This window comes from Salvelinus namaycush, chromosome 3, assembly GCF_016432855.1.
Source record: "Salvelinus namaycush isolate Seneca chromosome 3, SaNama_1.0, whole genome shotgun sequence".
Classification (NCBI taxonomy): domain Eukaryota; kingdom Metazoa; phylum Chordata; class Actinopteri; order Salmoniformes; family Salmonidae; genus Salvelinus; species Salvelinus namaycush.
This window is the reverse complement of record NC_052309.1, coordinates 77,382,265-77,398,732: the sequence shown is the minus strand read 5'-3', so window position 1 is coordinate 77,398,732 and position 16,468 is coordinate 77,382,265. Positions and strand designations below refer to the sequence as shown.

General features: G+C 42.7%; 1 protein-coding gene across 3 annotated transcripts; it reads left to right on the top strand.

Moving 5' to 3' along the window:
- Positions 1–3,392: 3,392 nt before the first annotated feature.
- On the top strand, positions 3,393–15,483 carry zgc:112183 (uncharacterized protein LOC550410 homolog). Of its 3 annotated transcripts, XM_038989298.1 has the most exons (9): positions 3,393–3,944; positions 7,511–7,621; positions 11,682–11,723; positions 12,600–12,666; positions 12,763–12,815; positions 13,182–13,247; positions 13,747–13,803; positions 14,060–14,136; positions 14,327–15,483. In XM_038989298.1, the coding sequence occupies exons 1-9, from the start codon at positions 3,834–3,836 to the stop codon at positions 14,433–14,435; spliced, it is 693 nt and encodes a 230-aa protein (XP_038845226.1). In that variant the 5' UTR covers positions 3,393–3,833; the 3' UTR covers positions 14,436–15,483. The 3 variants fall into 3 exon arrangements, with proteins under 3 accessions (XP_038845226.1, XP_038845225.1, XP_038845228.1); XM_038989297.1 differs by having other exon boundaries at positions 12,600–12,815; XM_038989300.1 differs by lacking the exon at positions 7,511–7,621 and having other exon boundaries at positions 12,600–12,815.
- The last annotated feature ends 985 nt before the right edge of the window (positions 15,484–16,468 follow it).

Here is a 16,468-nt window from a genome sequence, read left to right as displayed (position 1 = left end):
ATTAACATTTTCTTTCTGAGGCCTAAAAAATGAGAAAGTTGAGAAAGGGATGTGAGTGATTAGAGTGTTGGAGAGCTGAGTGGGCTGTGAGGCTCTATGAGCCAGCAGATAAGAGACAGTGGGGCCGCCTGCTGGGAGGTGATAAATGTCAACAAAAGAGGCGAAGAGCGTCTGCTGACTGCTGCCACGGAGCCCCAGGCTAGCCACCAACCTGATAACCATGGCAACAGGGCCTTATTGATGCCCACGTGCAACGCTCCCCTCTCAAATCAACAGCAGATCCCCGTTGGGATGACGCATGACCCACAGCAATGGGAAATCATTCCTATCGTATAAGAGGACCCTTGACTGAGTGTTGACTGTCTCTCTCTCTCTCTCTCTGTGTGCAGAGGTGCCTGGAGAAGTGGGTAGACTCTAATTTTGCCAAACATTTCTCAAACGGCCCGGCCGACGAAGGAATGGCACCCTGTGTAAAAAATTCTATGAGAAACAGTGACATACACTCGGACTGACCTAAAATGATCAATCCCATATTGGTCTTTCACAGTCAGGTACCCAATCTGTACTGTGCAAGTAGGCTAATAGTAGGCCTACTATTGAAAGATAAATGAGGATGTCAACCGAGTAAGACATTTAGATTTGTTTGTGTAGATACCCTTTAATTCAAGTGTGCAGGCACCTAGCACTGTTGTTTGGTTAGTGGTGTTTCTGTAGCACATATAGCACAAGATGGAGATTGCAAAACAAATGGCAATAATTGATGCAAATAATCACTTTATATTAATTGGCATGTCTTACCTTGCTTCAAAGTAGCCTATATAGCCAAAATCCCACCATAGAAACCTGGAGGTAATTCTTTTCTAAAGACTTCCTCTTATGCATACTCCTGTTCTATTGGTTTTCTTTGAGCTTTCTTTCATTGTCTAGCAGCCAAATGTAATTATCCTAGTCATATTAGCAACCCATGATAGTTGTTACATCTTTAGATCTCCCCTCTTTCTAAATATAGGCCTACCGTAGCGTGCACATTGCTGCGCCTAAAATGTGAAGAAATAATAGTTTATCAACATTTTAAGCGAAACATTCTGATCTGTTCCATCAGACTTATTTATTGATACAGCATATACCTCCACTACACTGCTTTGATATGCATCATGGGGATTAAGAAGGGAGTATACACAAGGCCCAACGAAAAATAAGTGGGTATACGCTCCACTACACCACTGTGTGCATGTGTGTGCGTGTGCGTGTGTGTGTGTGTGTGCGTGTGTGTGTGTGTGTGTGTGTAGGCTGCTGATGTGTGTTTGTCTGTGCTGTGTGTCATTGTGCAAGAGGTTTTTCAGTTGAGTGGGCAAGGAGAGATCTCTTAATGCTCCCTTTGGGGCACAGAGAGCATCGTCTTGAATCCAAGTAGCATGGCTGACATGATGCTCAGGCTGCAGCTGCCTTATACCCCTGGTACATTCAGACTCATCCACTGCCATTTCCCTCCTCCCGTCGGGTATTTACCCAACTGACCTTCATAGCATCACATTATATTACACACATTATATGGCATCAGGCAAGGGCATGTTCCGCACTGTAAGCAACAGATGCACATATACAGTAGGGTACGCTACACCCACTCATTGTACAGGCCTATAGATGAGCAGTGTGCTGTGCTGTTCTGTACTGTACACTCTTAGAAAAAAAGGTGCTATCTAGAAAGTACAATGTTTTTTCTGCTGTCCCCATAGGAGAACCATTTGAAGAACCCTTTTTGGTTCCAGGTAGAACCCTTTTGGGTTCCACGTAGGACCCTTTCCATGAAGGGTTCTACATGGAACCCAAAATGGTTCTTCGTGGAACCAAAAAGGGTTCTCCCTGGAACCAAAAAGGGTTATGCTATGGGGGCAGCCGGAGAACCCTTTTTTATAAGAGTGCACTATGCTGTTCTGTGTAGTGCTGTGCTGTGTAGTGCTGTGTAGTGCTGTGATGTGGCTAACCTGCTCTCTGTTCTTCCTGCTATCCACAGACCATCATGGTGGGAGACAGTGGCGTGGGGAAGACCTCTCTGCTGGTCCAGTATGACCAAGGCAAGTTCATACCCGGCTCCTTCTCTGCCACTGTGGGCATCGGCTTCACGGTGAGTCTCTGCGTTATTGTCTGCCATGAGCCATAGGGGACAAGTGACCATGAAGGACCAGATCACTTTGTTACTGGGATTGATGGGACAATAAGTGTCTTCCCTTCCAGGGTCCCTAAATGCTGTTGTCTGAGGTGCCAATCATCTTCCTCTTTCTGCAATCATAATGATCTTTAGCACACAGTTGGGTGTTGCTAGAAAGCGGGTGTATGATTACAGTTAATGATGCACCAGTTGGTCTGTTCCCTGATGGATAGCTGTGTTTCGCAGATGTATCACTCACTGTTGTGAATGTGAACTGGAGTGATTGATTGTCTGCATATACAGTCTACATTATCACTGTGATGATTTATGGTGGGCTTCCATTCACAGAGAAAATGAAAGAAAAAAAGAAAGACAGAAAGAAAGAAAGAAAGAAAAACAGAAAGAACGGGACTGTAAAAGATATAAAGCTCAGGGTGATGCTATTTTCAGAAATAGACCTGAATGTTTTGTGCTGTGACAGACAGTGATGACGAAGGCTTTGTTTGTCTGAAGGCATATAAGCCACACAAAAGCAATGCAGAAAAAGGACACAGAAAGCTGCTTACCTTGGAGATGCGAAAAATGCTTTGTCATACAGTAAAATGTTGTGACGAAAATGCAGTGGGTATAAAATGGTTTGGTTGCACTTGCAGAAACATTTGTTGTACTAGGTGGATAGAAGATTAACCAATGTTCTCCAGTCTTTCTGTCTGTCTGTTTGTCTGTCTGTCTGAGCCCACAACTGCCTGTAATGTGAAGTGATGGAGCTAGAGAGAGATACACCCACAAACATCTCTTTTTCTCGTCTCTCTCTTTTGACCACTGGGGGGAGACAAACTCTTAGTCAAAGATTCAGCTGGTATCCATCTACATGATCATACATGGCTTGGCAATTAGGAGAACATTTTTGACATTATGTCATGTCAATTAAGTGAAAGAAAATGAGATTCTCATATGAACACTGTCTGTTTATAGTGTATTTTCTCAAGGCTACATACATCCTTTGAAAAGTAGACATTGGTGAGGAAAGACCACCTACCTGACATGTTGTGGATTAAATTGTAGGAATTTTTCTGAATTCTGAAATCACTGGAATAGCATTAATTTAGGATTGAAACCGAAAAGTGTATTTTTCAGTGGCAACACGTTGACAGACGTTTTTTTTCGTTCGCTGAACTCCTCCTCTTTCATGATCAACGAGTTCAGTACCACCTGTGACTAATAACCCGTGCCATCACTGCCTGTTGCGTCCGTGGCTCGGTTGAAGACCTAGTTGTTTTCATTTATGAAAATTACAAAAAACTGCCTCATTTCATAGACATAAATAACATTATCTTCATTGGACAAATGACAATAGCAACGTCGTTTCATCTGCCAACGCGTAAAGAATGATGCGGATCCGTTCCAACGTTCTGCATAACTGAGAAATGTTTCCGCATATTGATTATATTTTCTCCACGAATGTAGCCCCCTTTAAGTTTTAACCACGACTCTATGATTGGCATTAGTTGATTCAGCGTCAAGAAACTGTTCTTAGAAAGCGCTGGGTGGTTTTGGACAACGCTAAATGACTGCCGATGGACTCATTGCTCGTGTTAACTGGTTTTGAGTCACTGGCATCTCGGGAGGAACATCGCGCGGCGCGCTGACAGATCTCGGTGATACTGTGGTGATAGTCATTGCGATGTCCACAAAGAAGGCATCGTTGAAGGATAAAGAGACTAAAAACGGAACATCAAAATATGTGTTGGAGAGATGCGCCTCGGTTTGCGAGTATTTTGATATTGCCTTCAAGGTCTGTATTAGGCTATTCTTATTATTGGGATATATATTATTAGGGGATGTTTATTATGTGCCTATAACAGTATTATGCTTATGATCATGTTATGGCGCTGCCTGCTGGTATTAATATTGACTGTAGCCAAATTGAGAAGCTTCACTGGTGGTACAGGTGTCCATCTCTCAAACAAATGAAGGAAAATCTATTAAAATACAGTAGCCTGTCTACTCTGCACACCAGTACACTCTTATAAAAAAGTCTGTCCCCATTGAAGAACCCCTTTGGTTCCAAATTAAACCCTTTTTTGTTCCAGGTGAAACCCTTGTTTTGTTCCAGGTGAAACCCTTTTTTTGTTCCAGGTAGAACCCTCTGTGGAAAAGGTTCTAAACTCAGCAAAAAAAGAAACGTCCTCTCACTGTCAACTGTATTTATTTTCAGCAAACTTAACATGTGTAAATATTTGTATTAACATAAGATTCAACAACTGAGACATAAACTGAACAAGTTCCACAGACCTGTGACTAACAGAAATGGAATTATGTGTCCCTGAACAAAGTGGGGGTAAAAATCAAAAGTAACAGTCAGTATCTGGTGTGGCCACCAGCTGCATTAAGTACTGCAGTGCATCTCCTCCTCATGGACTGTACCAGATTTGCCAGTTCTTGCTGTGAGATGTTACCCCACTCTTCTACCAAGGCACCTGAAAGTTCCCAGGCATTTCTGGGGGGAATGGCCCTAGCCCTCACCCTCCGATCCAACAGGTTCCAGACATGCTCAATGGGATTGAGATCCGGGCTCTTCGCTGGCCATGGCAGAACACTGACATTCCTGTCTTGCAGGAAATCACGCACAGAACAAGCAGTATGGCTGGTGGCATTGTCATGTCAGGATGAGCCTGCAGGAAGGGTACCACATGAGGGGGGAGGATGTCTTCCCTGTAACGCATAGCGTTGAGATTGCCTGTGACACACCGCCCCAGATCATGACGGACCCTCCACCTCCAAATCGATCTCGCTCTAGAGTACAGGCCTCAGTGTAACGCTCATTCCTTCGACGATAAACGTGAATCCGACCATCACCCCTGGTGAGACAAAACCACAACTCGTCAGTGAAGAGCACTTTTTGACAGTCCTGTCTGGTCCAGCGACGGTGGGTTTGTGCCCATAGGTGACATTGTTGCCAGTGATGTCTGGTGAGGACCTGCCTTACAACAGGCCTACAAGCCCTCAGTCCAGCCTCTCTAAGCCTATTGCGGACAGTCTGAGCACTGATGGAGGGATTGTGCGTTCCTGGTGTAACTCGGGCTGTTGTTGTTGCCATACCCGTACCTGTCCCGCAGGTGTGATGTTCGGATGTACCGATCCTGTGCAGGTGTTGTTACACGTGGTCTGCCACTACGAGGACAATCAGCTGTCCGCCCTGTCTCCCTGTAGCGCTGTCTTAGGCGTCTCACAGTACGGACATTGCAATTTATTGCCCTGGTCACATCTGCAGTCCTCATGCCTCCTTGCAGCATGCCTAAGGCACGTTCACGCAGATGAGCAGGGAACCTGGGCATCTTTCTTTTGCTGTTTTTCAGAGTTGGTAGAAAGGCCTCTTTAGTGTCCTAAGTTTTCATAACTGTGACCTTAATTGCTCGCCGTCTTTAAGCTATTAGTGTCTTAACGACCGTTCCACAGGTGGATGTTCATTAATTGTTTATGGTTCATTGAACAAGCACGGGAAACAGTGTTTAAACCCTTTCAATGAAGATCTGCAAAGTTATTTGGATTTTTACTAATTATTTTTGAAAAACAGGGTCCTGAAAAAGGGACGTTTCTTTTTTTGCTGAGTTTACATGCAACCCTAAACGGGTCTACTTGGAACCAAAAGGGTTCTACCTGGAACCAACAAGGGTTCTTCATAGGGTTCTCCAATCGGGACAGCCAAAGAACCCTTTTAGGTTCTAGATAGCAACTTTTTTTCTAAGAGGGTAGCCCTTGCTTTTGTGAAGTTTCCCCTTAATGTAGCACAATATACCACTATGGAATAAGAACAGCTGTTATCATTGTGGCAAGCTTCTATTCTGTTTACATTACTCTTAATTACCACACCACTATCAATTATGTGCCTTGCCACACACCAGTGCACACCAATTTCACCCCTCCCTTATGGATAATGTCAGTGGTGGAAAAAGTCATACTTGAGTAAAAGTAAAGATACCTTAATAGAAAATGACTCAAGTGAAAGTCACCCAGTAAAATACTTCTTAAGTAAAAGTCTAAAAGCATTTGGTTTTAAGTATACTTAAGTACATTTGAGCAATTCCATTTACTTTTGATTCTTAAGTATCAAAAGTAAAAGTATAAACCAGAGGGGACAATGTTTTTATTTTTTATTGACGCATAGCCAGGGACACACTCCAACACTCAGACATAATTTACAAATGAAGCATTTGTGTTTAGTGAGTCCTACAGATCAGAGGCAGTAGGGATGACCAGCGATGTTCTCTTGATACGTGTGTGAATTGGACCATTTACTTGTCAAAATGTAACGAGTACTTTTGGGTGTCAGAGAAAATGTATTGAGTAAAAAGTCCATTATTTTCTTTAGGAATGTAGTGAAGTAAAAATTGGCTAAAATATAAATAGTAAAGTACAGATACCTCAAAAAACTACATAAGTAGTACTTTACACCACTGGATAATGTATCCAATGTGACACAGGTTTATTTGATATGAATCACGCTATTCAGTCCTCCCATTCTTAGTGATATCTAAATATTGTCTCATGGGAGAATGTAGCACTTGATAATACAGGTTAACTGCATACCACGTAATAGTACATTTCTCTCCAAATCTTAGGGGGAAAAGTCCATGTTATTGTATTTAAAATGTAATTACAGTAAAGGTGCATATTGTTACATAGTACTTTTAATCATGAGCGTTTGGGGATTGATCAGAATCAGGAGAGTGGTTAATGGACTAGACCAAGCAGAAGTACAACAGGTCATTCACATAGTCAAGTAGTTTCACATCAGTCCCATGATGGTTTGTGCAAATATGATCTCTCATACATATCCACTCCAAGCTGTTTTACTGCAGAACACTACTCATGTTGAAATATGAATGATCAAATTAATAAGGGTAGTCCCACACATCAACCATATAATTTAGTCTACAACCTTATAAAGATGAAATCAACGGGTGGATAAAATATCCAAACTAAATCAGGCGCCCAATAAATAACCAGGAAGTTCAGATGAGGCTAAAACAACAAGAACATTTTGCAATAGGATCATGAGTCAGTGCTTTGACACTTAACAACACTAGTCACCATGATGTCGTGAAATTCTAGTTTTATAAGTTTCACTTCTCATGGATGCACAGCATCATGAAATAATCAACAGATTACTTTCAGAAAGTAATTTGCAAATGAACCAGTTGCACTCTATGATTCATCTCTTAAGACCAAACATTGTTCAGTGAAAGCTTGTTTGGAGTTATTACCATTCTTCTGGTCATGTGAGGGTTGATGCCAGTGTTGGGCCCAGGTATGACCCCTAACCCCTCTCTCTGACCTCTGGCTGTGACGCCTCTCTAGGTGATGCTGCTGGGAGACTCTGCGGTGGGGAAGACGTGTGTGCTGGTGCGCTTTAAAGACGGGGCCTTTTTGGGAGGCAACTTCATAGCCACCGTGGGAATAGACTTTAGGGTGAGAGAGATGTCAGTAGACTCAGAGTGGGGTCAACTCATGGTTGGAAGGTTCTTTGTGTCTATACATTCATAATGTAGGCATTATGTCTGCTGTTTCTCTCTGTTCTTTCTCATTTCTAAATGGTCTATTTACAAGATAAACGCTAGAATGTTGTTGAAGAATCCATACATAAAATATTTTCCCATCCTATTTCAGTTAAATCTGTAAATCCAATAACCACTTTAAAGTGTTTTCATGCAGTGATGATGGCTCAAAATGTACGAACCCTTTCACAAATCAGTCAAGTCCATAGAGCACTTCTGCTACTGTGCTGCATATGGCTCTAGAATGATTGTTTTCAGCCTGGAGGAGCTGTACGTTACCCCCACAAACGATGCTCTGTCCTGGCTGGGGTCAAATAAACAAGCAGCTCTCATGTGGGGGACAGATTGGTGGGGGACAGATTTCCATAGCTTCCAACCAGCTGCTGGAGAGATAGAGAGAAAAAGATAGAGAAAATGAGTGAGAGATGGAAAAAGAGAGAGAATATGGACAGAAAGAAATACTCTTGCACCAGTGGATTTGGACCCGCTCACCCTCCAAAGAAAACACTCTATCTAATGGCTGGTAAAATGGCGGTTTTGGAGGAAATGATGTTGCATTAAGGCAGAGTACTGTGTTACCACTCTGTGTTGATGGTGTAGACATTAGGACTGCCTAGGATGGGAGTACAACATGGATAGGGATTTGTGGAGTGTTTATGTAGACAAATGGAGATTATTTTCTCCATGCTTGTGCAACAGGTAATAACTATTCATGAGATTCATAAATAAGTGCATTATAACAATGAGTTGTGTGTAGTGATCACCCACGGCTACTTGCATTGCATCTGTATGGAACAGAAGATTATAAGGAGAGATGATTTTGAGACTGATACATCATCAGTCAATATGTTCCTTGCTGAGCCTCCAGCTATACCAGTCAATACCCTGTGTGGATGGGAAGACTGCTGTGACTAGCTAACGTGGCAGGGCTATTTTGGCCCTGCTTCCTTGTAGCAGTTACTCAGCATGTCTCAGCGGGCGTGTCAACGCAAAGCCGTGTGTGGCCAATCTGCGTAATAATTGGAGGGAAAAATGGAAACCCAATGGAAACTAATGCAGGGGTTGGACCATGTCTGTTCTGCCAAGGTGGAAGTCTCAATGGGTGGTGACTCCCGTTGAGAGGGGCCATTTTAGAAGATTGGCCTCACTTCAGAGAGAGTGTGTGTCTGTCACAGTGTGCTCACAGGAAAGGCAGGGGCTGACTGTACCCGGGTAATGATAGTGGAGTAATGAGGTTAGCTTAGAGGAAGTGATATGTACCAGTTGTAGCGTTCACTTCCTTCATATCAACATTGTTGCTTGTGTCATGTTTTCACTTAGTGACTTTCCTCCTGTTTTCCCCTGAAATACAAACAGGAAGTTTAAAAGGCCAGGGTGAGGTTAACTGGTTCAGTTACCTGCATAATAATGACACCTACACAGCAGACTGACCTTACAACAAGCTGTTATTGGTTGACCTCTAGAATGTGTGCCATTGGGTTTGTTCTTGAGTGTATGTGTGTGTGGGTGGGTGTATATACGTATTTGGGACTTAGTTTAGAAAGGACACATAATTTCACATGACTTAGGCATCTTATTCCTTCTCAATCTTCCATATTCTTTCTATACTCCCTCGATGAGCATTTTTCACAAGATATGTTTTTCACTTGGAAGCATCTTATTCCTCCTCAATCTTCCATATTCCTTCTATATTGTCTTGAAGAGCATCTTTCACAAGATATGTTTTTCACTAATCCATATCCGTAGCTAATATTATTTTTTTCACTCATGACTATTTTAGAATCCTGCCTATACAGGAAATCACATGGCGTCCCTGACAGCCACAGGAAATTAGCGGGGGAGTGGGTTGTTATTTTGCCAGTCTTCTTTCTCACTATTGTGCAATTAAGTCTAATTCCAGAACCTCTGTAGTGTGGGTGTAGCAATTGGCTTTCTTTGCCGGCCTCTGAAGCTCCTCTTAGTTTTCATGTTGTCTGTATGAGTCTATATAGCAGTGGCGATTTTAGCATGGAAATCTTGGTGCCCCCCCCCCCCCCCCCCCCCCCCAAAAGTGGGATGCATGCCATCAAAGCCATAACACAACACTAAACAATACATGAATTGCACTATAATGGTGTCAAACGGTGCCCACAAACTGTTAGGGCCTACATAAAGCTGTCCCAACAGCAGAGTCCTAACACCTTACCACTGCTAAACCTGGCTTTCAGCGGAGCCTTGTCTGGCAGCAAAACAGTTCATTCAGCCTCATTTACTGCCTTTTAAAAAACATAGCTGACATGGCAGACTTGCTTAAACAAATGTGGTTTCTACTGACAAATGAGATGTACAAACTATGGCATAAGGGGACGACAAGAGGATAAGGGGAAATCCATAATTCCGATTAAGATGTTAATGAGCAAGCGACGACAGACGTAGTCAATATAACTATTTGTTCAGCACTTTTGAAATGTACAGCGACAGAATTCAGAACATGGGCCATTCTTACAGTGTACTCCCTGTACAAGTCAGAACCGTAGGATAAAAAAAGGGGGCATATAAACAGACAATGAAAGCTTTTACAATATTCGATGATTACAGTTCTCCAAAACAGGTTATAGGCTATATGTGCACCACCAAGTTAGAACAGTAGGCGAAATTAAGAGGTGAAAGTAGACCAAATTATTAGGGTAAGGCACATTGAACGCTGTTTGGGTGAAAGCTGTACAAAACAGTAGCCAAACAAGCACACACCGGGCCACGAATGATGTGTTTACAGTACCGCGTTGGTGAAAATAGACCAAATTATTATGGTGAGGCACATGGGTTACTAACAGGTTATTACACATTAAACACTTAGTATTACTTTCTTAGCTACAGTATACATTTCCCCCTTGCATATTACATCATTTATGCGGCAGCATAGAATACATTTTTGGACTCACCTTGTGGTGAGGTGGCGCAGCGGTCCTTAATGGGCAAATTTTGTCATCAAACTTTGCCATTCTCTGGATTTAGGGGGGGGGGGACACAGCCACTCCATTGAATAGCAGGCTAACGTTAGTGGTTTCTTTGCAACGCTTGCAGTTAGCCACTGATTCCTTTCAAACGACTCATTGTTGAATTTGCGATTTCCAACTTGTTGTGTAATCTTTATGTCCAATGGCCGATGAGCACCGATACGTTTTATCTATAATTTCTCTTCATTATTTATCTTCATATGACAAGGATTTAAAAGGATTTGCCAGTAGATTGTTGACTTGATGACAACTGATGATGACTGCTAGCTAAGACTTTGAAAGTGAGATGTTGACATGATCAGTCCAATCAAAGCTACTGTAGATATAACGTGATTTGACATCGTTTTATCTGTGGCCAATGACCTTGAGCCTTCTTGGAAGGGCACTTCTAGTCTAAGTCTATGACAGAACCCAAAGGGCTCACATTCTTGATGTCTACCCTTACTAAAAGCGGGTGACAGTGTGTCCCCATGAGTGACAGAACACTGAGCCAATCACAGTGCAATGCTCCTATTTTCTGCTGGCCTGCCCCACCACCACATAAAGCACTGAGCTAGGCTGAAACACCTGCATTTTAGAGCTGCCTGTTTAAATGCAGCTTTATTAACTCAATGATATATATATATATATATATATATATATATATATTTTTACACTGTTTGCAAACTGATATGTGACACATATTAATGCCAAAATAACATGCGAAACAGGCAAGCCCCCCCCAAAAAACAGAATATATATTTATTTATTTTTGCAAAAAAGGTGGGGCTCACAGGCCCACCTGCCCTGAATGACGGGTCGCCACTGCTATACAGCATGCTGTGCCATTTCCGCTCTGTTTGTTCTTTAGAATATTCTTGCTTTCTGAAGCTTCTTAATATTTAAATACCTGTGATGTGTTTTGTCTGAGTCTGTCTCTATTATGCAAAAAGACCCCCATAGACAGTCCTGTGGTTAACTGTTTCCTCTCCTCATCAGAATAAAGTTGTGACGGTGGACAACGTGAAGGTCAAACTCCAGGTGAGAGAGCAGGGACCTCTACACCCAACATTGATACCACTATTCCTGTGATCCTATCCCTACCAGTCTAATTCATTAAACCACAGTCAGTATCATAATATTACACAGTGGGCAGTGGCGTATGTGGTCAACACTCAAGTGTCCCTATGTAACCACAGCTTATCTATTGCAAATACGTTGTTATCATATCCTGTTTTATTAACAATGCTGGCTGAGAGGTGCCAAACATTTAAATGCCTTCGGTGGGTTTTGTCTGAGCAGCACACCACCCTGCATCCCAATGCTGGCTAGCCTCTGAAGCTAAGCAGTGTTGGTCCCTGGATGGGAGACCAGATGCTGCTGGAAGTGGTGTTGGAGGGCCAGTAGGAGGCACTCTTTCCTCTGGTCAAAAACAAAAAGATCCCAGGGCAGTGATTGGGGATATATCCCTGTATAGGGTGCCGTCTTTTGGATGGGATGTTAAACGTCTTCTGACTCTCTGTGGTCACTAAAGATCACATGCCACTTATCGTAAGATTAGGGGTATTAACCTCGGTGTCCTGGCTAAATTCCCAATCTGGCCGTTGTACCATCATGGCTACCTAATCATCCCCAGCTTCCAATTGGCTCATTCATCCCCCTCCTCTTCCATGTAACTATTCCCCACGTCATTTCTGTAAATGAGAATGTGTTCTCAATCAACTTACCTGGTAAAATATAAAATAAATAAGCCACGTGACTATTCTAATGTATTACACTGTAAAATATATTGATCATTAATTTCACGTATTCCCATTATGACTTGCATGCTCATTGGTTGCTGCTGGTTGGGATATTGTCCCGTTTTCCAGGTTTATTACATTGTTATAATTAATTTGTTTCACCTCTTTTTCCCAGATCTGGGATACTGCAGGACAGGAGAGATTCCGCAGTGTCACGCACGCCTACTACAGAGACGCACAGGGTAATCTCTGCTCTATTAAAACACTTCCTGGTTGTGTGTGTTGTAGAATGCTAAGAACACATGGCTGTGTGAGACTCTCTGCCTTTCTCTCCTCAGCCCTCCTCCTGCTCTATGACATCACCAGCAAGTCATCCTTTGACAACATCAGGGTGAGAAACCTATCATGTCACTCTTCACTCCTCCTTCTTATCTCCTCACGTCTTCTCATAAGCCCCCTTTTAGAGGAAGAACCCAGAATTCATTTTACATGCCAAGTAATATATGGCCTCCACATTACATTACTGAAGTTACTGAAGCCATCTTTTAAGTTTTTGAAGGTTTGGGGATAAGAGGAAGTGCAGCTCAGAATGGCCGAATAGAGAGTAGTTACCAAAGCAGCAGAGCAGAGAAATTGATTATGTTTTTGTAGAGAGGATCTCCTTTAGCACTGGCATTTTTACTGACTAATCTCATTTTTAAATCTCTCTCTCGCTCTCTTTCTCTCTCTCTCTCTCTCTTCCCCCCCTCCCATATAGGCCTGGCTGACTGAAATTCATGAGTATGCTCAGAAGGATGTGGTCATCATGTTGCTCGGCAACAAGGTGTGAGCTAGACATCATTTTGGATTTGTAGAGTGTATCAAGAGAAGTCGTCATACCAAAAAGTAACAATAAGAACACAACACACACAGAAACATATTTGTCTCTGCTATTGACTTTGTAGCCTAATTACCCACACACACAGTGTCTCAGCCTCTGAGTTTATATTGAAGCTGAATTAGAACGTTACTAGTGAATACATGTTGTGATGATTTCAATAGAACTGGTGGCATCTCCAGTTCAGCAGCACCCATAGATCATAGAACTGGTGGTGCTACTACAGAGACACTGGGTCATTGCTGTCACGTTCCACCAGACATAATTTATTCCCAGAGCTGGGGAGAGCAGCAGGACAGGGCACATTTCTCTCTGAGCAATGTTTGGCCTGTGGTCAGAGACTGCCCTGGGAACTGCTGTGGCTTGTGTGGGCTGATGTAGTGGTGCCTCTCTGGATCTAATGGACTAGTTGTGTCCATGACTCTCCTCTGCTCTGTCCAAACAGACGGACATGGCCGGAGAGAGGGTCATCAAGCGTGAGGAGGGAGAGAAGCTGGCCAAGGTAAGAGACAAGGCCCACTTAAGGGTTTGCTCCACTCTCCTACTGCAAAACACCAAGTAGCCTCTTCAAAAGCAACTGTACAGCACTGTGAAATGAAAACGAGCTTGAAATGTTGATTTATAAACTGCACTTGTGAACTGATGTTCCATCAAGTGTTGGAGAGATGTATCACTCTGAGTGTTTGGTAGTGAGTTCATTCATATGATGAATGGGGTGTACTTGAGTAGTGCCATTAAAAGCCCTGGATGCTTTTCAGGAATATGGAGTCCCTTTCATGGAGACCAGTGCCAAGACTGGAGTCAATGTAGAGCTGGCCTTCCTGGCTGTAGCAAAGTAAGTCACGACTCATGTTATTTCTAAATGAAAGTTGCACTGTATGTGAAAGGGCAAAGACATATTGTCAAATTATGTTCCTCATCTCTCCTTCTCTTTTCCCTTATGTTTTCAATTTCTCTGCTCTGCACTGCTCCATCCCACACACTCTCGCTCTCTCTCTCGCTCTCTCACTCGCTCTCTCTCTCAGGGAGTTGAAGCACAGAGCTGCCCAGCAGCCCAACGAGCCCAAGTTCCAGATCCACGACTACATTGCGTCTGAGAAGCAGAAGTCTGGCTGCTGTGGTGGCTACATGTAGCTAAACCTCTCACCAACTGTTACACCACACCAGGCCACAGTGAGAGAGGAGCAAGAGAGAGACACAAACATCTACAGAAGGAGGGAGATAGAGAGAGAGACATAGAGCAGTAGGGAGACAGTCCCCCTAAAATAGCATCATCAGATAGCGAGTAGTCAAAAAGAGCAGAGCAACCGCATTGTGAAAAAGAGAGCACCTGGTCTGCTCCCCACCTACTTGGAAAGCCTATGGTAACTAGACAACCCTCATTCTACCCCTATCAGGAGAAAAACCATGTCAGTGTTTTCAGTTGGATAGAAATCCATTACCAGTGTATTTAAAATGTGAATTTATATTTGAAACATGCTCAGATCATTTAGTTCATGTGTATCACATGCTGCAGCTGCAGCGTGTCAGCCTTACTCATTATTGCCATAAGGAAGGATTGGAAATCCAAATGGAATTTCTTACCCCAATATTGCCATATTTACAAAGAAATGAAGAAATGATCTGATCACTTTATGTAAAGATGTTAGCTGGAATAAAATACAGATTTTCTGGGGCTCATGGCTTCATATGTTTCACCACATTCTATTCAGGACTAAATGCCATTATACATGTTGTATGAGGAGTACCCTCTACTACTGCGGTGTCATACACAGCGTGTCCCAGATGCGGCCTCTACCGGCTAAAAATATGTCTAATGACAGTCATTTTGTAATTATACTCCAAATCAAAATTATTTTCTGAAATGTTGTGGTCAAATGTTAATTGAGGTGGTGGTCAGAAGTTCCAGCATGAGTTTTGATTTGCTTTTAAACGTGCCATCCACCAATGAGAGAGCTCCCTCAGACAGTGTTGTTGTGGAGCCTCTATCAGTCATCATTAATGGACGTTGTTGTTGTTGTGTCTCTACTGTACATGGGTTGTTCATGGGTTGCATTGTGTAAAATGTTCCTTTGTATTTGGTTCATTATGAATGTTTGCTTATTGAATTTGCTTGATGTCACAATTATTGTCACTATGGAGGTGTCACAGTGATCACGAAGTGCCATGGAAAAGTGCTTTGTTATCGTACAGTATATAAAAACTATTTTTTTGTAATGAAGATGGTGGTGTTTTATTGCAGTGTGTGTTTGTATATCTGTTCTTTGAGTCTCTGGGGAGGAGGAAATAGGTCAGGATTTCCCAACTGGCGGCCACTGGTGGTTTTATTTGACCCCCCAAGTTTTCTGAGCAAAAAAAAAAATATATACAGTACCAGTCAAATGTTTGGACACAACTACTCAAGGGGTTTTCTATATTTTTACTATGTTCTACATTGTAGAATAATATTGAAGACATCACAACTATGAAATAACATATGGAGAAACCAAAAATATATATTTTTGATTATTCAAAGTAGCCACCGTTTGCCTTGATGACAGCTTTTCACACTTAGCATTCTCTCAACCAGTTTCACCTGGAAGGCTTTTCCAAAAGTGTTGAAGCAATTCCCACATATGCTGAGCACTTGTTGGCTTCTTTTTCTTCACTCTGCATTCCAACTCACCCCAAACCATCTCAATTGGGTTGAGGTTGGGAGATTGTGGAGGCCAGGTCATCTGTTGCAGCACTCCATCATTCTCCTTCCTGGTCAAATAGCCCTTACACAGCCTGGAGGTGTGTTGGGTCATTGTCCTGTTGAAAAATCAATGATTGTCCCATTAAGGGCAAACCAGATGGGATGGCGCATCGCTGCAGAACGCTGTGGTAGCCATGTTGGTTAAGTGTGCCTTGAATTCAAAGTAAATCACTGACAGTGTCACCAGCAAAGCACCCCCACACCATCACACCTCCTCCATGCTTTACGGTGGGAACCACACATGCAGAGATCATCTGTTCACCTGATCTGCGTCTCACAAAGATACAGCGGTTGGAAACAAAAATCTGAAATTTGGACTCATCAGACCAAAGGACAGATTTCCACCGGTCTAATGTCCATTGCTCGTGTTTCTTGGCCCAAGCAAGTCTCTTCTTATTATTAGTGTCCTTTAGTAGTGGTTTCTTTGCAG

Coding starts and splice junctions, on each gene's coding strand:
- zgc:112183 (XM_038989297.1), top strand. CDS start 3,834: ATGTCCACAAAGAAGGCATCGTTGAAGGATAAAGAGACTAAAAACGGA. Junction 3,945..7,510: donor ATTTTGATATTGCCTTCAAG/GTCTGTATTAGG, acceptor ACGCCTCTCTAG/GTGATGCTGCTGGGAGACTC. Junction 13,248..13,746: donor TCATGTTGCTCGGCAACAAG/GTGTGAGCTAGA, acceptor CTGTCCAAACAG/ACGGACATGGCCGGAGAGAG.